The sequence below is a fragment of the Cryptomeria japonica genome, chromosome 5 (genome assembly GCF_030272615.1).
Source record: "Cryptomeria japonica chromosome 5, Sugi_1.0, whole genome shotgun sequence".
Lineage (NCBI taxonomy): Eukaryota > Viridiplantae > Streptophyta > Pinopsida > Cupressales > Cupressaceae > Cryptomeria > Cryptomeria japonica.
In genome coordinates this window covers 328362768-328380106 of record NC_081409.1, presented here as the reverse complement: position 1 = coordinate 328380106, position 17339 = coordinate 328362768, and the positions used below count along the sequence as shown (strand labels likewise).

Sequence of the window (17339 nt, the reverse complement as noted above, 5' to 3'; positions counted from 1 at the left end):
TTCAGAGCCTCTCTAGGTTGTCCAAGCTCATTACTATCCAAGATGGCCTCCAGAATCTCAAAATCCTTAGGCTCAAGAAAGTTATTAAAAAGACAGTTTTTCTTTGCTGAGCAGACATCATAAATTACAACACAGCAATCAACTGTTTCATATTTGAGATTTAATAGTACTTGCAATTTCTAGAACAATGTGAAAGAGAACAATATTAAGAGTGTGAAAGGGAAATTATATGACAAAAGAAGCAATTACAATTTTCATCTTGATAGGTTTTGTATCAAATACCTTAGGATAGAGTAATAGTAAATTCTTATGAAACAAAATCTTACATTTTGAAAGACCATAAATGATATTGAAATGTTCTCATTGATAACTATTTTAGCAGATTTGTAAAACAGTAAAGGGAGTGTTGAATATTTTTTGATTGGATAATAAAGACCTGCTAGAATAAAATAAGAGATCAACTATTCGAGCCACAATTTTTGTTATTCAAATAAGTTTCCCTTGATTTTGCGTATAAGTGAATGGAGTTAAAAACACTGATGGACTTTGAGTTGAGAATTTGAGAGATTATAGGTACAAGTTTCAATGAAAAATTAAAGCACAAGGAACATTCCCTTTCAATGGGACAGTTGCTGCTGAAATCTATCTAGATTATTAAAGAGAAAATATATGAGGCCTGCTTTGAGAGGGATTAAGATAAACCCACAAGAATAGGGCATGAATTCTCTCAAGGCATGTATTAGTTTGTCTGATGCCTATTTAACATGCATGGAATGCTACGCTATATGTCTAAAAAATTCATGTACTTTTATTGTACTCCTTGCAGGCCTTCTGAACCTCCATGTATATGACGAGCCTAAATGGAATGTAGTTTGCTAACAATTTCAGGGCATGCATTTAAGCAATGAGTTTCTCTAGTTAACAAAGCATTAAACCTATAGAATATATAGGAAATTTAAATATAACCAAAACAATCCTTCATTTTGATATAAAATATTGCTATATTTCATATTTTTTAGCACTACGAGCTGTTTTTTATCTTTCTGGTAGGAACCATTCTACTTCCAATTCCACAATGTCTATATACTATTACTTATATACTTTTTCTTCCCACTTTATTATACAATTATCACTACTGTACTTGTCATTAAAACTTGATGGCCAATGTCAAATCAAAGATCCAAATTATCACACTTTGTTAGCATCTGAAAAGGAAATTTGTCCCAACCTAACCTTGATAATCTAAACAGCCACCTTGGTATTATTGTTGACAGTAATATGTTAAAATTCTTTTGATTAGTGAGGATCATAAGAGTTTCAAGAAAACAAACCTCTTTAGGTTGATATCAAGCCAATAGAGTTTCGTTTCAGTTTAGTTGGTCTATCTATATTTACTTATGGCAAGTACTCATATATGGTTCAGATATGTTAAAAAAATCGGATAGAAACCTTTCTTAGTATTTATAATATTGTCTACATTTTCCCACTAAATTGTGTCTTTGGATTTATATACATAGAAAGCATTACTACAAGCCTAAGGCAAATGACAGTATTGAGAAAAAAACAGCTCATCTCTTAACCATTCCGTGTTAATGTCCTTAACATCAAACATAGTAGCATACCAAAGAATGTGTCACTCTATTAATGTCCTTAACATCTATTAGAAATATGTGTCCATTCAAGTTTGCCTACCCGTGATTTGCATCAACAACCTGATGCGATTTGGTTAATCTTTCATGGTGAAGCATGTCCCAGCAGCTAGGGCTCAGTTTTATGCCAAATATTAACAAAAAACCCCAATTAAATAGTGATTTTGTGTTGCGACAGGTTGGTGGATAGTAAATGCATTTCTTGGGCGTTTTTTTTGGCAATCTAAACCTTCAAAAATTGTTGAAAATTGCAGCTGATTTAATTGGGATTTTTGGGTAAAAAATCGTTTCGACCAAAGGATTTTTTAAAATCACAAAATTGGGATTTTTGATGATTTATGCTTCTCTGGTATGGTCTAGTGTGTGGGATTTTTTTCAGCTTTAACTCAAACATTTCACTGGACACCAGGTTATTTGTGCTGCCATTGTTAATCAGAACTTTGCAACACTTACCCTTGGACTTGTAAATAGTCCAAAAGGATTCTTTATTTGAGCTATATCATCTTCTTCCTTAGTTTGAGCAATACCCTCTTCATCATAAGGGTGCTACATATTCTTCATTAACTTTAGCAGTATGATTTCTTCCACGATCATGTTGTTAATTTTAGCAATCAGATTAATCAATAAATAACAGAAAATCGGAATGCAATGAAGAACAAACACATAACACACAGATACCCTGGGAAAACCTCCCTCTTGGAGGAAAAACCCAGCATCAAAAGGTCTCAGATCTGATTGTATTAGGGCAGAAATAAACAATTACAAATTTTCCCAGCTAGGGCACAATAGGAGCGAACTTATCTGAATCTTAGTTCTGCTTTGAACTTAATTAGTTTCCAGAATGATGATGTGCAGACCCTAGAACCAGTTATCTGATTGTTGGAGCAATCAGATTAATCAATAAATAACAGAAAATCGGAATGCAATGAAGAACAAACACATAACACACAGATACCCTGGGAAAACCTCTCTCTTGGAGGAAAAACCCAGCATCAAAAGGTCTCAGATCTGATTGTATTAGGGCAGAAATAAACAATTACAAATTTGCCCAGCTAGGGCACAATAGGAGCGAAGTTATCTGAATCTTAGTTCTGATCTGAACTTAATTAGTTTCCAGAATGATGATGTGCAGACCCTAGAACCAGTTCTCTGATTGTCGGAGCAGATATCTTCAGTCTAACTAAGTTCGGCCAGCAATAGAAGTAATTCACATAACATGGAAGAGCTTCGCTTGGATATAACCCTTATGAATTGCATGAAATCAGATTCGCCATATATAAGACTGAGTTAGCTGGGCTAGATAGTGAATTCGCTGTCTTCTAGACCAAGTTCGCTGACTTTGTGTGTCGCAGATCTGAATTTGCATAAGGTAGAAGATGATCGCTTGACTTGAATTGTATATTTGTGACCTCAAGTCACTCTTCTTATATATGCTCTTAACACTTTATTTCTAGGTCGCCTTGGCGCCAAAATACAAACTTGAATTACAAGTTACATATTAAATAGGTCCTTGCCTAATGAAGTGTGCACGCCTAGATTAGGCTGGCCCCATTTACAAGTTACATTATATTTGGGCCCAGCCAAATTACATAATTGATCGCACAAGTTATCACAATTAATTTAAATTTTAATTGCCAAAGGCAACATTAAAATTTAACCAAGTAGAATCCGATTCTAGCTACATAATTTCAACACTCCCTCTTAGCTAGGGAGGATTCTAAATAACCAAGTCATATTGTGATAACAAAACATCATGAACCTTTCCATGACATCCATCTTGCATTGCTTGCAGAGGGTGGAGGAGGTCTTTCACCTCAACCTTCTCCCTGAGAAGGATTCAGTGTCACCTTGCATTACCCGCAGAGGGTGACTTCACCTTACATTGCCCATAGGGGGTGGAAGATGCAACTTAGTGCATCACTGGGTCTGAATCTCCCTCTCAGTCAAAGTTGTGTTCTCAACAACTCCAAGTCTCTCTCTGAAGTATTCAAACTTCACTCGAGTAAGAGGCTTGGTGAGAACATCTGCAATTTGCTCATCAGTGCTGACATATTTCAGGTGAATGGCACCTCCTCTCTGTACCATATCACGAACATAGTGATAATGAGTTTCCACATGTTTTGACTTGTCATGAAACACATGATTAACAAACATCTTAATACAACTCAGATTGTCACAATGAATGACTGTGGGTTCCCAAGGTTGTCCAAACAACCTCGCAAGAAACTTGCAAAGCCATACTGCTTCTCTTGACGCCACACTTGACGCAATGTACTCAGCTTCTGCAGTACTCAAAGCAACTGAGGACTGCTTCTTGCTGGTCTAGGAGATCACGACAAAACCCAAATTGAAGCAAATCCCTGAAGTGCTCTTCCTATCAGTTACACTTCCCGCCCAATCAAAATCAAAGTAGCCTTCCATCATGATGACAGTGCTGATTGGATACTTCAGCCCGTAGCCAACTGTGCCTCGCAAATATCTCACGATATGCTTGGCTGCAACAAGATGAACATGCTTCGGTTTGTTCATGAACTTGCTGAGGGCACTCACTGCATAACAAATATCCGGTCTAATGTTAACTAGATACATCAAGGATCCAATCAACTGCCTGTACTCCGATGGATCTGCAAAATCAGAGTTAGCTTCAGATAAACTCAATTTCTTCAAGTTAGTTTCCATAGGAGTAGACATAGGTTTGCAATCCATCATTCCAAATCTTTTCAATATATCAATAGTATATTTTCCTTGACTAAGGATAATTTCATTAGATCTTTGCCATACTTCTAAACCTAGAAAGTAATGCATTAGGCCTAGATCCTTCATTTCAAATTTAGTGGCCAATTCTTTCTTACATCTAATGATAAGACTATTTTCACCAGTTAGAAATAAATCATCCACATATAAAACCAGAATTAACATTTCACCATCAAATACTTTAAAGTAAATGTTAGAATCAACATCATTCTTACAAAATCCTAAACTAACCAAATACTTATCAATTCTGTCATACCAAGCTCGAGGGGCTTGCTTGAGGCCGTAAAGAGCTTTCTTCAATCTGCACACGTGAGATTCTCTATCATGAATCTCATATCCTTCTAGTTGTTCAATATAGACTTCTTCCTCAATGACACCATTAAGAAAAACAGTGTTTACATCCATCTGATGTAATTTCCAGCCCTTAGCTGCAACAATAGCTATAATGGTTCTAATAGAAGTATATCTAGCAACAGGAGCAAATGTTTTCTCATAATCTATGCCTTCCTTTTGAGAAAAACCACGAGCTACAAATCTAGCTTTATATTTCTCAATACTTCCATCAGCCGTATGTTTAATTTTAAACAACCATTTAGAGGATACAACAGACTTACCTTTAGGTCTAGGCACAATATCCCAAACATCATTCGTGATGATGGATTGATATTCTTCATCCGTGGCTAACTTCCACGCTTGCTGGTTCATAGCTTCTTCTACATTTGATGGTTCAGTCTCAATAATGTTGCACATCATTGTAACATAGTTGGAGAACTTCTGAGGTCTCCTGCTTTCTCTAAATTGTGTTCCTAACCCAAAGTGGTCTCTTCTTGCTAACTGCAATATATTTGGGTCTAGAGGCTCAAAAGGATCACCATGCTCAATAGGTTCAGGAAGCTCAATAGACCCCCTTTGAATCTTAGGGTTAGTATCAACATCCATATCTTGATTACCATTAACTTCTTTATCATTATTAGTAAGGGAACCTTTAGATTTCTTGAAAACAACATTTTCCTAAAAAGTAACATCTCTACTCACCTCAATATACCTTTGCCCAAGAATGTAGACTCGGAATGCTTTGGAAGACTCACTGTATCCAACAAGAATACCTTTCTTCCCGAATGGCTCTAGCTTAGTTCTCTTTTCCTTTGGCACATGAACATAGACAGGAATTCCAAAAATCCTTAGGTGACTGATGTCAGGTTTGACTCCAGTGAAGGCTTCTTCAGGAGTCATGTTCTTCAACACTCGATGAGGGCATCTATTCTGAATATATACTGCAATCTTAGATGCTTCAGCCCACAAGAAGGTTTGCAGATGCTGATCATGAATCATTGCTTTAGCTGTTTCAACAATGGATCTATTCTTCCTTTTAGTCACCCCATTTTGCTGAGGATTGTAGGGAATACAAAACTCCCTCTTAATTCTTGTCTCTACACAAAAGTCATGAAAACTACTTGAGGTGTATTCACCTCCATTATCAGATCTTAACACTTTAATTCTTTTTCCAGATAGTTTTTCAACTAAAGCCTTAAATTCTTTGAATCTACTTAATACTTCATCAAATTCTTTAGTTTTCAGAAAGTAAATCCAAGTCTTTCTAGAGAAATCATCTATGAAGATTGCATAATATAAGAATCCACTAGGTGAGCAATAGACATAGGTCCACATAAATCAGAATGAACAAGTGCTAACTTTTCTTTAGCTCTACTTTCACTTTTATGAAATGGACTTTTAGTATTCTTACCTAAAGCACAACCTTTTCAAGTATCATCATGAAGGTGACTAAGTTTAGGCATACCTTTGATCATCTTCTCAAGTGAGGGAAGTGCTTGGAAGTGTAGATGACCAAGCCTTCTGTGCCATAGTTCGTTGGACTTAGGAGCCTCATGAATGAGGGCTTGAACTAGGCAAGCTGGAAGCTTATATAAACTATCATATCTATTACCAATGATGCAAGTAGATTTAAAACTAGCTTTCTTATGCCATGCAAGTACTCTACCCTCAAAAAATGCTACTTGATAACCCTTATCTTCTAATGCAGAAATGGAGAAGAGATTCCTTTTAATTCCAGGTACAAATAAGATATCATTGAGATGTATAGAAAAGCCATAATTTAAATTTAAAGAAGTGTTACCGAAACTTCTTATCGAATACCAAGCATCATCACCAATTACCACATGAAGGTTAGACTCTTTCTCTATCAAATCTGAGAGGTGTTCCCAGTATCCTGTGATGTGCCTAGATGCGCCACTATCTATTAACCAAGTGTTGATGTCAGTAGGCACATTGCTTGATAAGGCAGAAATGAAGAGGAAGTCTTCATGATCCTTTGGTTCTGCAACTTCATTCAGGTTTGCTCCTCCTTGCTTAGGCTGATTTTGACATTCCTTCGCATAGTGACCAAACTTGTCATATCTGAAGCAACGAATACGTGAGAGATCTCTTGGCTTCTTTCTTGAATCATGACTTGCTGAAGGTCTGAAATCTCTATTCCTCTTGAAGTTGCCCTTCTTCCAATTACCACCTTTCTTCTTGACTGATTGGGCTGTAAGCATGTGATGATCTCCTCCATGAGAGCTTCTAATTGCTCCCTTGGCAGCCAGTTGAGATTCTTCTTGGATGCAATCTCGCCTCAATCGTTCAAACTTGGGAAGCTCGATCCTAGCAATGATTCCTTGAATGAATGGTTCCCAAGCTAGAGGAAGACCATTTAGGGCAGTCAAGGTAAGATCGCTGTCTTCAACTTCTTTCTCAACTGCTGAGAGTTGATCCTTTAGATCAGTCATCCTCATGAAGTAGGAGGTGATGGATTCCCCTCTCTCCAATCGGATGTGAGTGAGCTGATTCCTCAAGGCAAGAATGCGGCTAGTGTTGTTGACTTTGTACATCTTCTCCAATGTGCTGAACATCTCTCTAGTGGACTTCATCTTGGAGATAGATGACACAATATGATCTTTGACGGAATCAATGATCAACCTTCAAGCTTGAAAGTCCTTTTGCCATTCTTCCTTTTCCTTTTCATCGGTAGGTTCTTTAGCATCCTTGCTGACATACTCAGCAAGATCATTTAATGCCATCATCATACGAACCTACCAAGAGGTGTAATTCGCAGAACCTTCCAACCTGTCTTCAGCCCTAAGAGAAGAAGCCAAGTAGTCTAAACTTTGAACAGTAGGTTAGACTGAAAGACAATAAAAGATTGACAAATCTGATCACAACTATTTACGAACCAAGCTCCGATACCATGTTAATTTCAGCAATCAGATTAATCAATAAATAACAGAAAACCAGAATGCAATGAAGAACAAACACATAACACAGATATCCTAGGAAAACCTCCCTCTTGGAGGAAAAACCCAGCATCAAAAGGTCTCAGATCTGATTGTATTAGGGCAGAAATAAACAATTACAAATTTGCCCAGCTAGGGCACAATAGGAGCGAAGTTATCTGAATCTTAGTTCTGATCTGAACTTAATTAGTTTCCAGAATGATGATGTGTAGACCCTAGAACCAGTTCTCTGATTGTCGGAGCAGATATCTTCAGTCTAACTGAGTTCGCCCAGCAATAGAAGTAATTCGCATAACATAGAAGAGCTTCGCTTGGCTAGAACCCTTGTGAATTGCACGAAATCAGATTTGCCATATATAAGACTGAGTTAGCTGGGCTAGATAGTGAATTCGCTGTCTTCTAGACCAAGTTTGCTGACTTTGTGTGTTGCAGATCTGAATTTGCATAAGGCAGAAGATGATCGCTTGACGAGAATTGTATATTTGTGACCTCAAGTCACTCTTCTTATATATGCTCTTAACACTTTGTTTCTAGGTCGGCCTTGGTGCCAAAATACAAACTTGAATTATAAGTTACATTTTAAATCGGTCCTTGCCTTATGAAGTCTGCACGCCCAGATTAGGTTGGCCCCATTTACAAGTTACATTATATTTGGGCCCAGCCCAATTACATAAGTGATCGCACAAGTTATCACAATTAATTTAAATTTTAATTGCCAAAGTCAACATTAAAATTTAACCAAGTAGAATCCGATTCTAGCTACATAATTTCAACACATGTGGTGCTTGTGGACACTCAAATGCCCTATGGCCAACTTCACTACACCGCTAGCAAGTGAAACTTCTACCTCTTCCTTTGGAGAAATTTCCTCTTACCATAGCATCTTGATACTAAGTGCCCTTACGAATAGTGCTAGAATCCCCTTCCCTATTTTGCTATCTTTTGTCCTCCTCGATTGTCCTTTCCCTATTTTGCTATCTTTTGTCCTCCTCGATTGTCCTTTTCCTCTGGAATTGTTTTATCATTTGTTAGCTAGCTTTTCCATTGTTCTCAAAGCACATTAGTAGGGTTCTTCTATTGATCTCATTCAGATCATATTAAACTCAGCTTGGACAGCCAAGCGAAGTCCATTAATGTACCTTGCAACTTTTTCCTCATCATCTTCAATATGTTCAGCTTGAACTTTGAGCTGGTAAAGCTCTTCAGTCATTGCTTAAGCAGATTTTGCAGGTAATCTTCAGGTAGAAATTTTGATGTTAGATTTGCCACCATTTGATCTAATGATCTAATCTTTTCTTTTCTCCTCCTTTGTTGATCTAAATGTACATGATCACCACCAAAGGAATGCATGTCCCTTCAACTTGGTACTAGCGAGCTTCACCATCATTATGTCTTCTACAGATTTAAATTTCGAAGTACTCTTCAATCTTTGCAATCCAATCCACAAGCTCCTCAACATTAAAACATCAATTGTAGCTCAGAGTCTCTAACAATTGTCAATTTCCAATATGAGACATAGCTCCCCCTCATGAAAGGATCATTCATATATTCTCCTTATTGTCAGTTGGTATTGCTGCTTCTTCTTCCTCATCGTCACTTACATTCTCAATAGGTACACCTCTCCTTTTATGTTTCCAATGCTTCTAACCCTGCTCCTATTGCCCTCAACATCTCCATCATTTCAGCATTACCATGAGCACTCATTTCTTCTCAATCCTTTGTAGTTAAAGGATCCACACACCTACAGCATACTTTTTGAGGGCCTTCAAGATCGACAACACAACAATCCCACGAGCTTATCCTTACTCTGATACCACTCAATGGAGTCAGTGGTTTCAAATCTGCCAGCAGGTGCCCCAATACGGTATGACACTCAAATTTGAGGAAGATAGCTGTGTGCGTCCCACTTAATTTAGCTAGCAGACATGAACAAAGACTAAGCCACTAGAGGATTTGGTGGGTCTCAATTTTTTAAAGGATTTTCTATTTGATTTCCTTTTCTCAATTATCACATAGTCATGCAATTCAATGGGGTTCACACAAGACCAACACAAAGGAAAACTACGTGCAACACAACAAAACATAAAATAAAGCAAACAAAATTTGGTAGAAATATGTTTTTCAGGGTGCAGGATTGCATGAGCCCCGGAATGCTCCTGTGTCACAAGGTGTGAATATTAAATCTGGCAGTTTTAAGCATGGAGGAATGTGAAGCAAAATCTGTAGGCACAACTTAAACTTGGAGGAAGACAAAACATGTGCACAATTTTCATTTGCTTGGGTCTGGAGGGCCTTTTGAGATGTTGCATGTGAGTTGGACATGCTCTTGATATATTTCATCTATATTAACTTTATTTATCTTATTTGTTTTCTGCAAGATATATGAAACACATCAATGTAGAATGTATAAACCCCTCCTTGCATATAGCAATGCCCAATTTCTTGAGTAGTTTTTAATTGTGACTATGATGAAGATTTGACAAGTTTTCCTTTTTGCTTATCTATCTGATGCAAAGACTGCCACTGAATTGGGAATGGTTATATGCTAAATTTTAACTGTCATTTGAACCTTCTCCATCCTATTACAAATCAATCTTGTGGAATGATGGATTGGATATTTCTTCCTCATTGTTAGTTGTAAGGTGTTTGGCTTTCCTCTATTTTTCTTTTTCTAAATTTTGTAATGGTAGAGCTGTCTGCACTAAGTCTCTCTATGCTTCCTATCTGTGTTGCTGAAGCTTAATTGAACTCATAGAAGCACGCTTTGCCAACTTTTGTTATCATCATACTTCCACAGTTGCCCTTTTCTCTAAGTGTCCATTAATGTATTTATCTTTTCCGAGTGTGAAACTCTCCATTCTTGTTATCTCTTCTGACATCAGATTCGGTTCATATTCTAGATGGTTCGGGGTGGAATTGCTCTTCCACATGGCATTGGCAAGGTATCCTTCACATGTGGTGTATTTTTAATGTTTGTGTTCAATTAAATTCAAATATTATATGTACATATTAGAGAAAGCTAACAAGCTTTGCATCCGCAGACTGTTAGAGTGGCAGTATTTGCAGATGGTGCAGCTGCAAACGAAGCAAGAGCTGCTGGAGCTGATGTTGTTGGAGGTGATGAACTCATCAATGAGATTAAGGAAGGTAAATAGTTGATCTTTCAGTTTAAAAGGGCAAAGTTAAGTTTGCATCTTCACTTGCATTGTGTGTAAAGGTAGATTTGTATCGTTTTGTAGACTAGGATTTATCACTGCCACATCAAATAGTTCCACAAAAAAGAATTTTCAATATTTGCAAATGATATTTTTCTAGATTGCACTATGTTCAGTTGTTGACTGTGGGTCTAATTCTGTAGTTGGCCTCAAGGGAAATTTTGATAAGTGCATTGCAACTCCAGCATTTATGCCACGATTAGGAAAGGTTTTCCTTCTAACTTCCTGAATATGTTTAACTTCATTAAATGAAGTCTTATGTATAATTCTCACTGTTTTTGTATGCTAAAATTTATCAGATAGGAAAGGTTCTAGGCCCTCGAGGGTTGATGCCGAATCCCAAAGTAAGTGTCTTTCACTCTATCCATAAAGAGATTTTGAGCTATAAAGTAGTTTCATGTAATAATTAAAATGATTGAGATTGTCTTTTACTTGGGAGGAATGTAGGCTGGCACTGTGACAAATGATGTTGCAGAGGCAATAAGGGAAGCAAAGAAAGGTCGAGTTGACTTCAAGATGGACAAGACTGCTATTGTGCATGTTGGACTTGGGAAGGTGTGCTAAGTGTTCTCAATAAGCTCTAGAATAATGAATATGGATTGCATAACCTCTTTTTCTCTTGTCAGTGCATTCTTTGGAAAGTAGGGATTATATGTATTTATAGTTCATCATTTTTATTGCTGGATTAAATTGTCATTCTCCTCATCTTCAGCTACAGATTTCTCTGATTAGGTGGTATATTTTGCATATTTTGCATATTTTGTCTGGCAAAAATTCTGCAAGGCACATTTGAACTTATAGCTCGAGAATTTTCTGCAACTCAAATAAAAGCAGATACTTATACAATGGATCATTGTATAGAACAGTTTCTATGTTTATGTAATTGCTGTTAGACATGCAAGTGTGCAGTAATACATCAATATATGTCACAATGTATGTTCATGGCCAGAAACATTGCCATTTGAAACAATGTTTTTCATGGGGACATGTTGCCCCTTGAAAACCCCAATTTTTGAGGGTGGGGATGTCCACAGGATGGGGGATCGGGCATGAGATGCCTCTGGGTTTCCCCTAACCACCATTTCCTGGTTTGGCTGGCCCTAGAATAGCCCACCAGCATGGGCCGAGTCCCAGTTTAAAAGGATCAGTTCTGAGTTTCAAATTGCTGTAAGGTTCTATAATTTCTTTCAGAAGTTTATACCTGAAATCTGGAGGATTTTTCAAGGACAGGAGATGCCTCTGGGTTTCCCCTAACCACCATTTCCTGGTTTGGCTGGCCCTAGAATAGCCCACCAGCATGGGCCAAGTCCCAGTTTAAAAGGATCAGTTCTGAGTTTCAAATTGCTGTAAGGTTCTATAATTTCTTTCAGAAGTTTATACCTGAAATCTGGAGGATTTTTCAAGGACAGAATACTCAGTCTTTATTAAATCATGAATCCAGACAGGCTATAAAAGATCCAGTTCATGTGGGAAAAGTGCTGCTAATCTTTCGGTCAACGCGTAATAGAATGCTAAGTATCCTATCCTCTCTTGAATAAGGAAATCCCTAATGCTATTCTGAATGATCAAAGGGACAACCTCAAGGTTCTAACTATCAGGTCTTGACGACTTAGGATAACTCAGCGGTGATATGTGTTGCTGGTAAACACGAGGGGACTTACGAATGCAGCAAGCTGGTCTACATCTAACGATGCCTTGATTCTCGAACTGGGGAAATAAAAGCAAAAGGATAGGGTATCCTAAGGACAATGATAGTAATGATTGATGCTGTGGGTAAACAGATTTCGAATAAACTAACCTTTGCTTAGCCAGAGGTATACTCAACTCCATAGGAATAGTGTAAGTTTCTAGGAAATAAAGGATTTTTAGACTGTGGTCATTCATTTAGACACCCAATTCTGCGTAGCTAGATACAAACACCCACAGTTGAACTAAGAACAATATTAGGTTCAGACTATCCATCCGCGAGGACCTACAATCAGCAAGCTTCCAATGGTATGAACCTGAAATTAAATTAGATACCCTCACATTTCACCATTAAAACCATTGAACTCTAATTAACTAGATGAAGAGAAACCATGCAAACAAATTAGGACAAAACAACAAAACGCCATGCTTCAATGTTCCATTAATTTGTTCCAACTGCCCTTACAACATTTTCTTTCCAACAGTTCTAATCTACTTCTACTCATAATTTGCTAGCTGTCTAAGTGTTCTAACTCCTAAAAATCTAACTATCTAACCCGTTACAAAGAGAGAGGCACTGGCCTTTTATAGATTTTACATTTCAAATTAAAGGCCAGGATTGAATCCATCCAATGGCTATGATCTGCCTTCTAGAAGTTTTGACAGCTTTAACCCATACCTAGTAATTCTCATAACTTCCCAGCTGCCCCTTCTCAACCTCATCTTTAGTTACCTGCAACTGTTTTACATTGATCTTACTAGAAGACAAAGCTTCACTGTGTTTGAGGTAAATTAGGTAGCTGAGAAATGACTGACTTGTGTCCCCTTTTGAATTTATATTGAACTAGGTCCACAAGTAGTCATTTTACAATAAAGCCACTGTTTTACAAACATATCCAATTTGCTGTCAATTCCAGTTGTGCACTTCTGATTCTGCATGTCCTGTAGCTTTCTGAGTGTTTTGCTGACTTTCAACTTGTTGCCAATGGTGGTGGTTTCGCCTTCCCGATCTTTGGGACATGTTCTTCGTTGGCGCTAAAAGCTGCTGAGATGTCCTCCTTTTCAACCATCCCATGCCTCAAACCTGAAAAGATAAAGAACACTCCTTATCATCATTGTGAGTTGGTCTTAAACACATAAATGATTGCCGACAAACCTTCATGTCTAGAAAATGAATGCTAATAAATTATTCTTTCATCCTCCTTAATCTGGAAATGCTCCTATCACCTCGTATATAAATTTGATGTTGGCTCTCGACTTCTGATCACCTCACCAACAGCCTTATCGAAAACATTCTTACTTCAAAATGCCGAACTCTAAAGGTTTACGTTTTTCTTTTTTCTCTTTTAAAATGCCACTAAATTTGATATTTTGTTCGGTCTTTATAGATGAGTGATATCAATCAACTCAAAAGAAAGTGTCAAATTATCTCTTGCTTCGACTTTCGATGTTTCATCGCCTCCACAAAGAAGACCCGAACTTGACTTTATTTGACCCCCTTTTTATCATTTCATTGGCATACTCTGGGTTTTCCTCGGTCTTTTTATTGGCGAATAGAAGATGTTTTGGCCACTTTTGGCGGGGTGAGATCTTTTGAAGGCGAAATAACAAAGCACTAAATATAAAAAGCACAAACTCTTGTTTTGCTTTATTTTTAGACTCTCTGTTAATGAATGTGTTTGGAAACTATTTTCGGTCTATTCTTTGGCCTTACATCGGTGTTTGACAAAAACACTTTTTTTTCTTTTTTTCTTTTTTTAAATATTCGCACTTTATTTGTGCTTCCCTCTTAGACCTTACACCTTTTTGGTATTTTGTTCGGTGTTTGAAGGGGATCACAAGACCTTTAAAAAAAATGTTCAGACCATTAAAACTAAAGAGTTCAAACCTATATTTGTTTTGGCACTTTAAACCCTAGCAATTATGGTGCTTTTCTTTTCGGTATTTGTTTCAGCACTTTAGGAGGCTCGAAACAAACATAATTTGTATTTTGCTCATATGCTTTGAAAAGTCAAAACTTCATTATTTTCCAGTTTCGATTTTGACATAGTATTTCTTTGGCCCCCTTTTTGGTGTTATTTTCGGCTTGGATGGAGACGATAGCAAACAATTCATTCTTTCTTTTAAAAAAAAAAAGAACACCCGAGCTCGGTGTCGTTTTAAGGGGAAATAAGGGCGAACATCCAAAAAGGAACGCAACCAAACCTACTCTCACGTCGTTTTGGTTTTCACAGCTAGCATTTCCGGGGTTTTGTTGGCCTTTAACAGGTGAGATGGGGATAGCAATTGTCCCCAAAATAGCCTGAACTTAGCTATGTTTTGGTTTCGATCCTTCAAAACGCACAATACCACATTCGATGTTTGCTCTTGGGATTATTTCTGGCCTTTATTTTAAAATTTATCTGCCTTGGATGGTTTGAAAAGCCTTATCTCATTTTGTTTGATCTTTTGAATGTCCTCTCTCGGCATTCTTTTCGGTCAAAACACACACGACTCCCCACCCCTCTCCCTTACGCGGGCAGGCTGGATGGGGTTATTTTTGGCATTTCTATCGGGCTTGAAAGGGATCTGAAACAAACACCTTCTTAATTGAACAGACCGAACATATCTGCAGGGCAATTAGGAGAGGGGGGTCCCTGTCACAGAGACAGGGATGTATGTGTATCGCACAACAGATCCCTGTCAAGACCAACAATGTTTTTTTTCACGGGGACACATCCCCTCTCCCCCCCTCCACCACGGAAAACCTAGTTTTAGGGGTGGGGATATTTTAAGGACATAAGTTTCAGTCTATATCATATCATGAATCCAGACAGACTGTAAAAGATCCCTGTCAAGGCCAACAATGTTCTTCACAGTGACATGTCCTCCCCTGAAAACCTCAAATTTTGGGGTGGTTATGTCCACAGGATGGGGGATGGGGATGAGAGTTAAGACATCCCCTAACCACCACTTCCTGCTTTGGCTGGCCCTAGAATTGTCCACCAGTATGGGGTGAGTCCCACTTTAAACAAATCAGTTCCGAGTTTCAAATTGCTGGAAGTCTCTAATTTTTTTTCAGAAGTATATCCACCCTCTCTGATCAAGCTGTGATTTTTCTGAGCTACTATGCACAGTAGTCCATTGCTGTAGCATAAATTTTGATTCTGATGTTAATGATATTATGCATGGAAAGGAAACGGTTATATTGATTAGATTATTGAACATGTTTAACATCATCTTATGCCAACTAAATCAGTGGATTTGGGAAGTTCTATTGACTGAGGTTAATATGATGTTATATAACAGGCTAGCTTTAAAGAGGAAGCATTGCGTGAAAATATAGTGGCATTTTTGAATGCTCTTCTTGCTGCAAAGCCAGTAGGCCTGAAAAAAAGTAAGCTAATTATCTTGCCATTTCTTATTATAATCACACTTGTCTGTTTTTATGCTTTTTCCTTTGGATATTTGGAAGTTAATATGTATTCTTATTCTACATTTTTAAGATCCACCTTTTGTATATGCTTCTGTAGATTTTGCATTGTAGTTTTCTTGTTCTATGATTTCAGCTTGTTCAGAACATTTTATGGTTTCTCTCGTCACAATTTTGTAATTTTATGCAACTTTGGGTGCAGCCTCCAGATATGCAGGTTATCTCAAGACTTTTACATTAACCAGCACTGTAAGCTTTTTAAATTCTTGATTTATGTTTTGTGTCATTCAATTCATATATAGTCTGTGTAGTTATATTTTCACAATTGTAGAGAATTCTGGTGGAAGGATGGAGTTTGATATTGGGCTTGGCGTTGGGTGCAGATGGGGCCAGGTTTTCGTGTTTCAGTTCAATCCTTATCAAATGTTACCGATCAATATATGAAGTTGAGAGTGTAGATAGGACAATTTTTGATGGAAGGTTTTTAATATTTAATCGCATTAATTTCTCTTTGGTATATTGATATTCTTTTATTTATCAAGGATTCTGCTATTACAATTTGGGAAGTGAGTTTTGTAAGGTACCACATAGTAGAGTTGTGTTGCAAGTTTGATTTTTAAGTGCTAGTGGATAAATTTGTGGAGTGCTATGTTCTTGGTTTGAACCCGATTTACTTTTTTATTAGTACTGTTTGGCATTCCACCTAACCAAACAGATTTGTGCTCTCCCATTAGAATCTATATTCTACTGATTTCATTCCATCATGAATCAGGACTCCTGAATTGTGGTCATATTGTGTCTTGGTGATCAACAATAAACATAATACGCATACACTTGTGACATCAATAGTTGTGTGATAATTTCAGTTGCTAAGATGCATATGATCTCCTGTATTAAGGATTCAATTACTTATTGCAGAGTCACAGGTGTTTCTGCTAGATACTGACTAACAAAGATGTGGCATCAGAAGTGAGGGCACTCTGTCTTAGTTATTTTTAGACCATTTCAGTTCCATATATGCACTTGTATCATTATCTTGAAATGCCACTGCTTGGAATGTCAAGAAATTCCTTCAGAAATCCCTTTTCAATTAAGATGCTTTTGATTATTGAGAAGACATCTTGGATAAGAGATTGAAATGGTCCTTTTTCCAAAATATATAGCGTTGTGAACTCTTCATTTACCTTTGAAGTATCTCTTTTGTGGCACATATCCTAAATTTTTAAATAATTGTGAGTTGCCTAGAAATACTAAAACAATTCATTTGACAAAATATCAGATGAAAAACTAAAAGAAATTTGTATTGCACGTTCTGCGATTCTTATGGCATATA

General features: G+C 37.3%; 1 protein-coding gene across 2 annotated transcripts in view; it reads left to right on the top strand.

Annotated features, from left to right (window-relative positions):
• Window positions 1-17022, top strand: part of LOC131062249 (uncharacterized) — an 80228-nt gene extending 63206 nt beyond the window's left edge. The window contains exons 3-10 of one of the 2 annotated variants that reach the window (XM_057995888.2): window positions 10594-10635; window positions 10735-10840; window positions 11052-11116; window positions 11208-11252; window positions 11356-11463; window positions 15883-15970; window positions 16209-16255; window positions 16338-17022. In XM_057995888.2, coding sequence (XP_057851871.2) covers window positions 10594-10635; window positions 10735-10840; window positions 11052-11116; window positions 11208-11252; window positions 11356-11463; window positions 15883-15970; window positions 16209-16255; window positions 16338-16529 — 693 coding nt within the window. In that variant the 3' untranslated portion in view covers window positions 16530-17022. The remainder of the gene's footprint in view (window positions 1-10593; window positions 10636-10734; window positions 10841-11051; window positions 11117-11207; window positions 11253-11355; window positions 11464-15882; window positions 15971-16208; window positions 16256-16337) is intronic. The other variant, XM_057995889.2, reaches the window with a different exon arrangement.
• The last annotated feature ends 317 nt before the right edge of the window (window positions 17023-17339 follow it).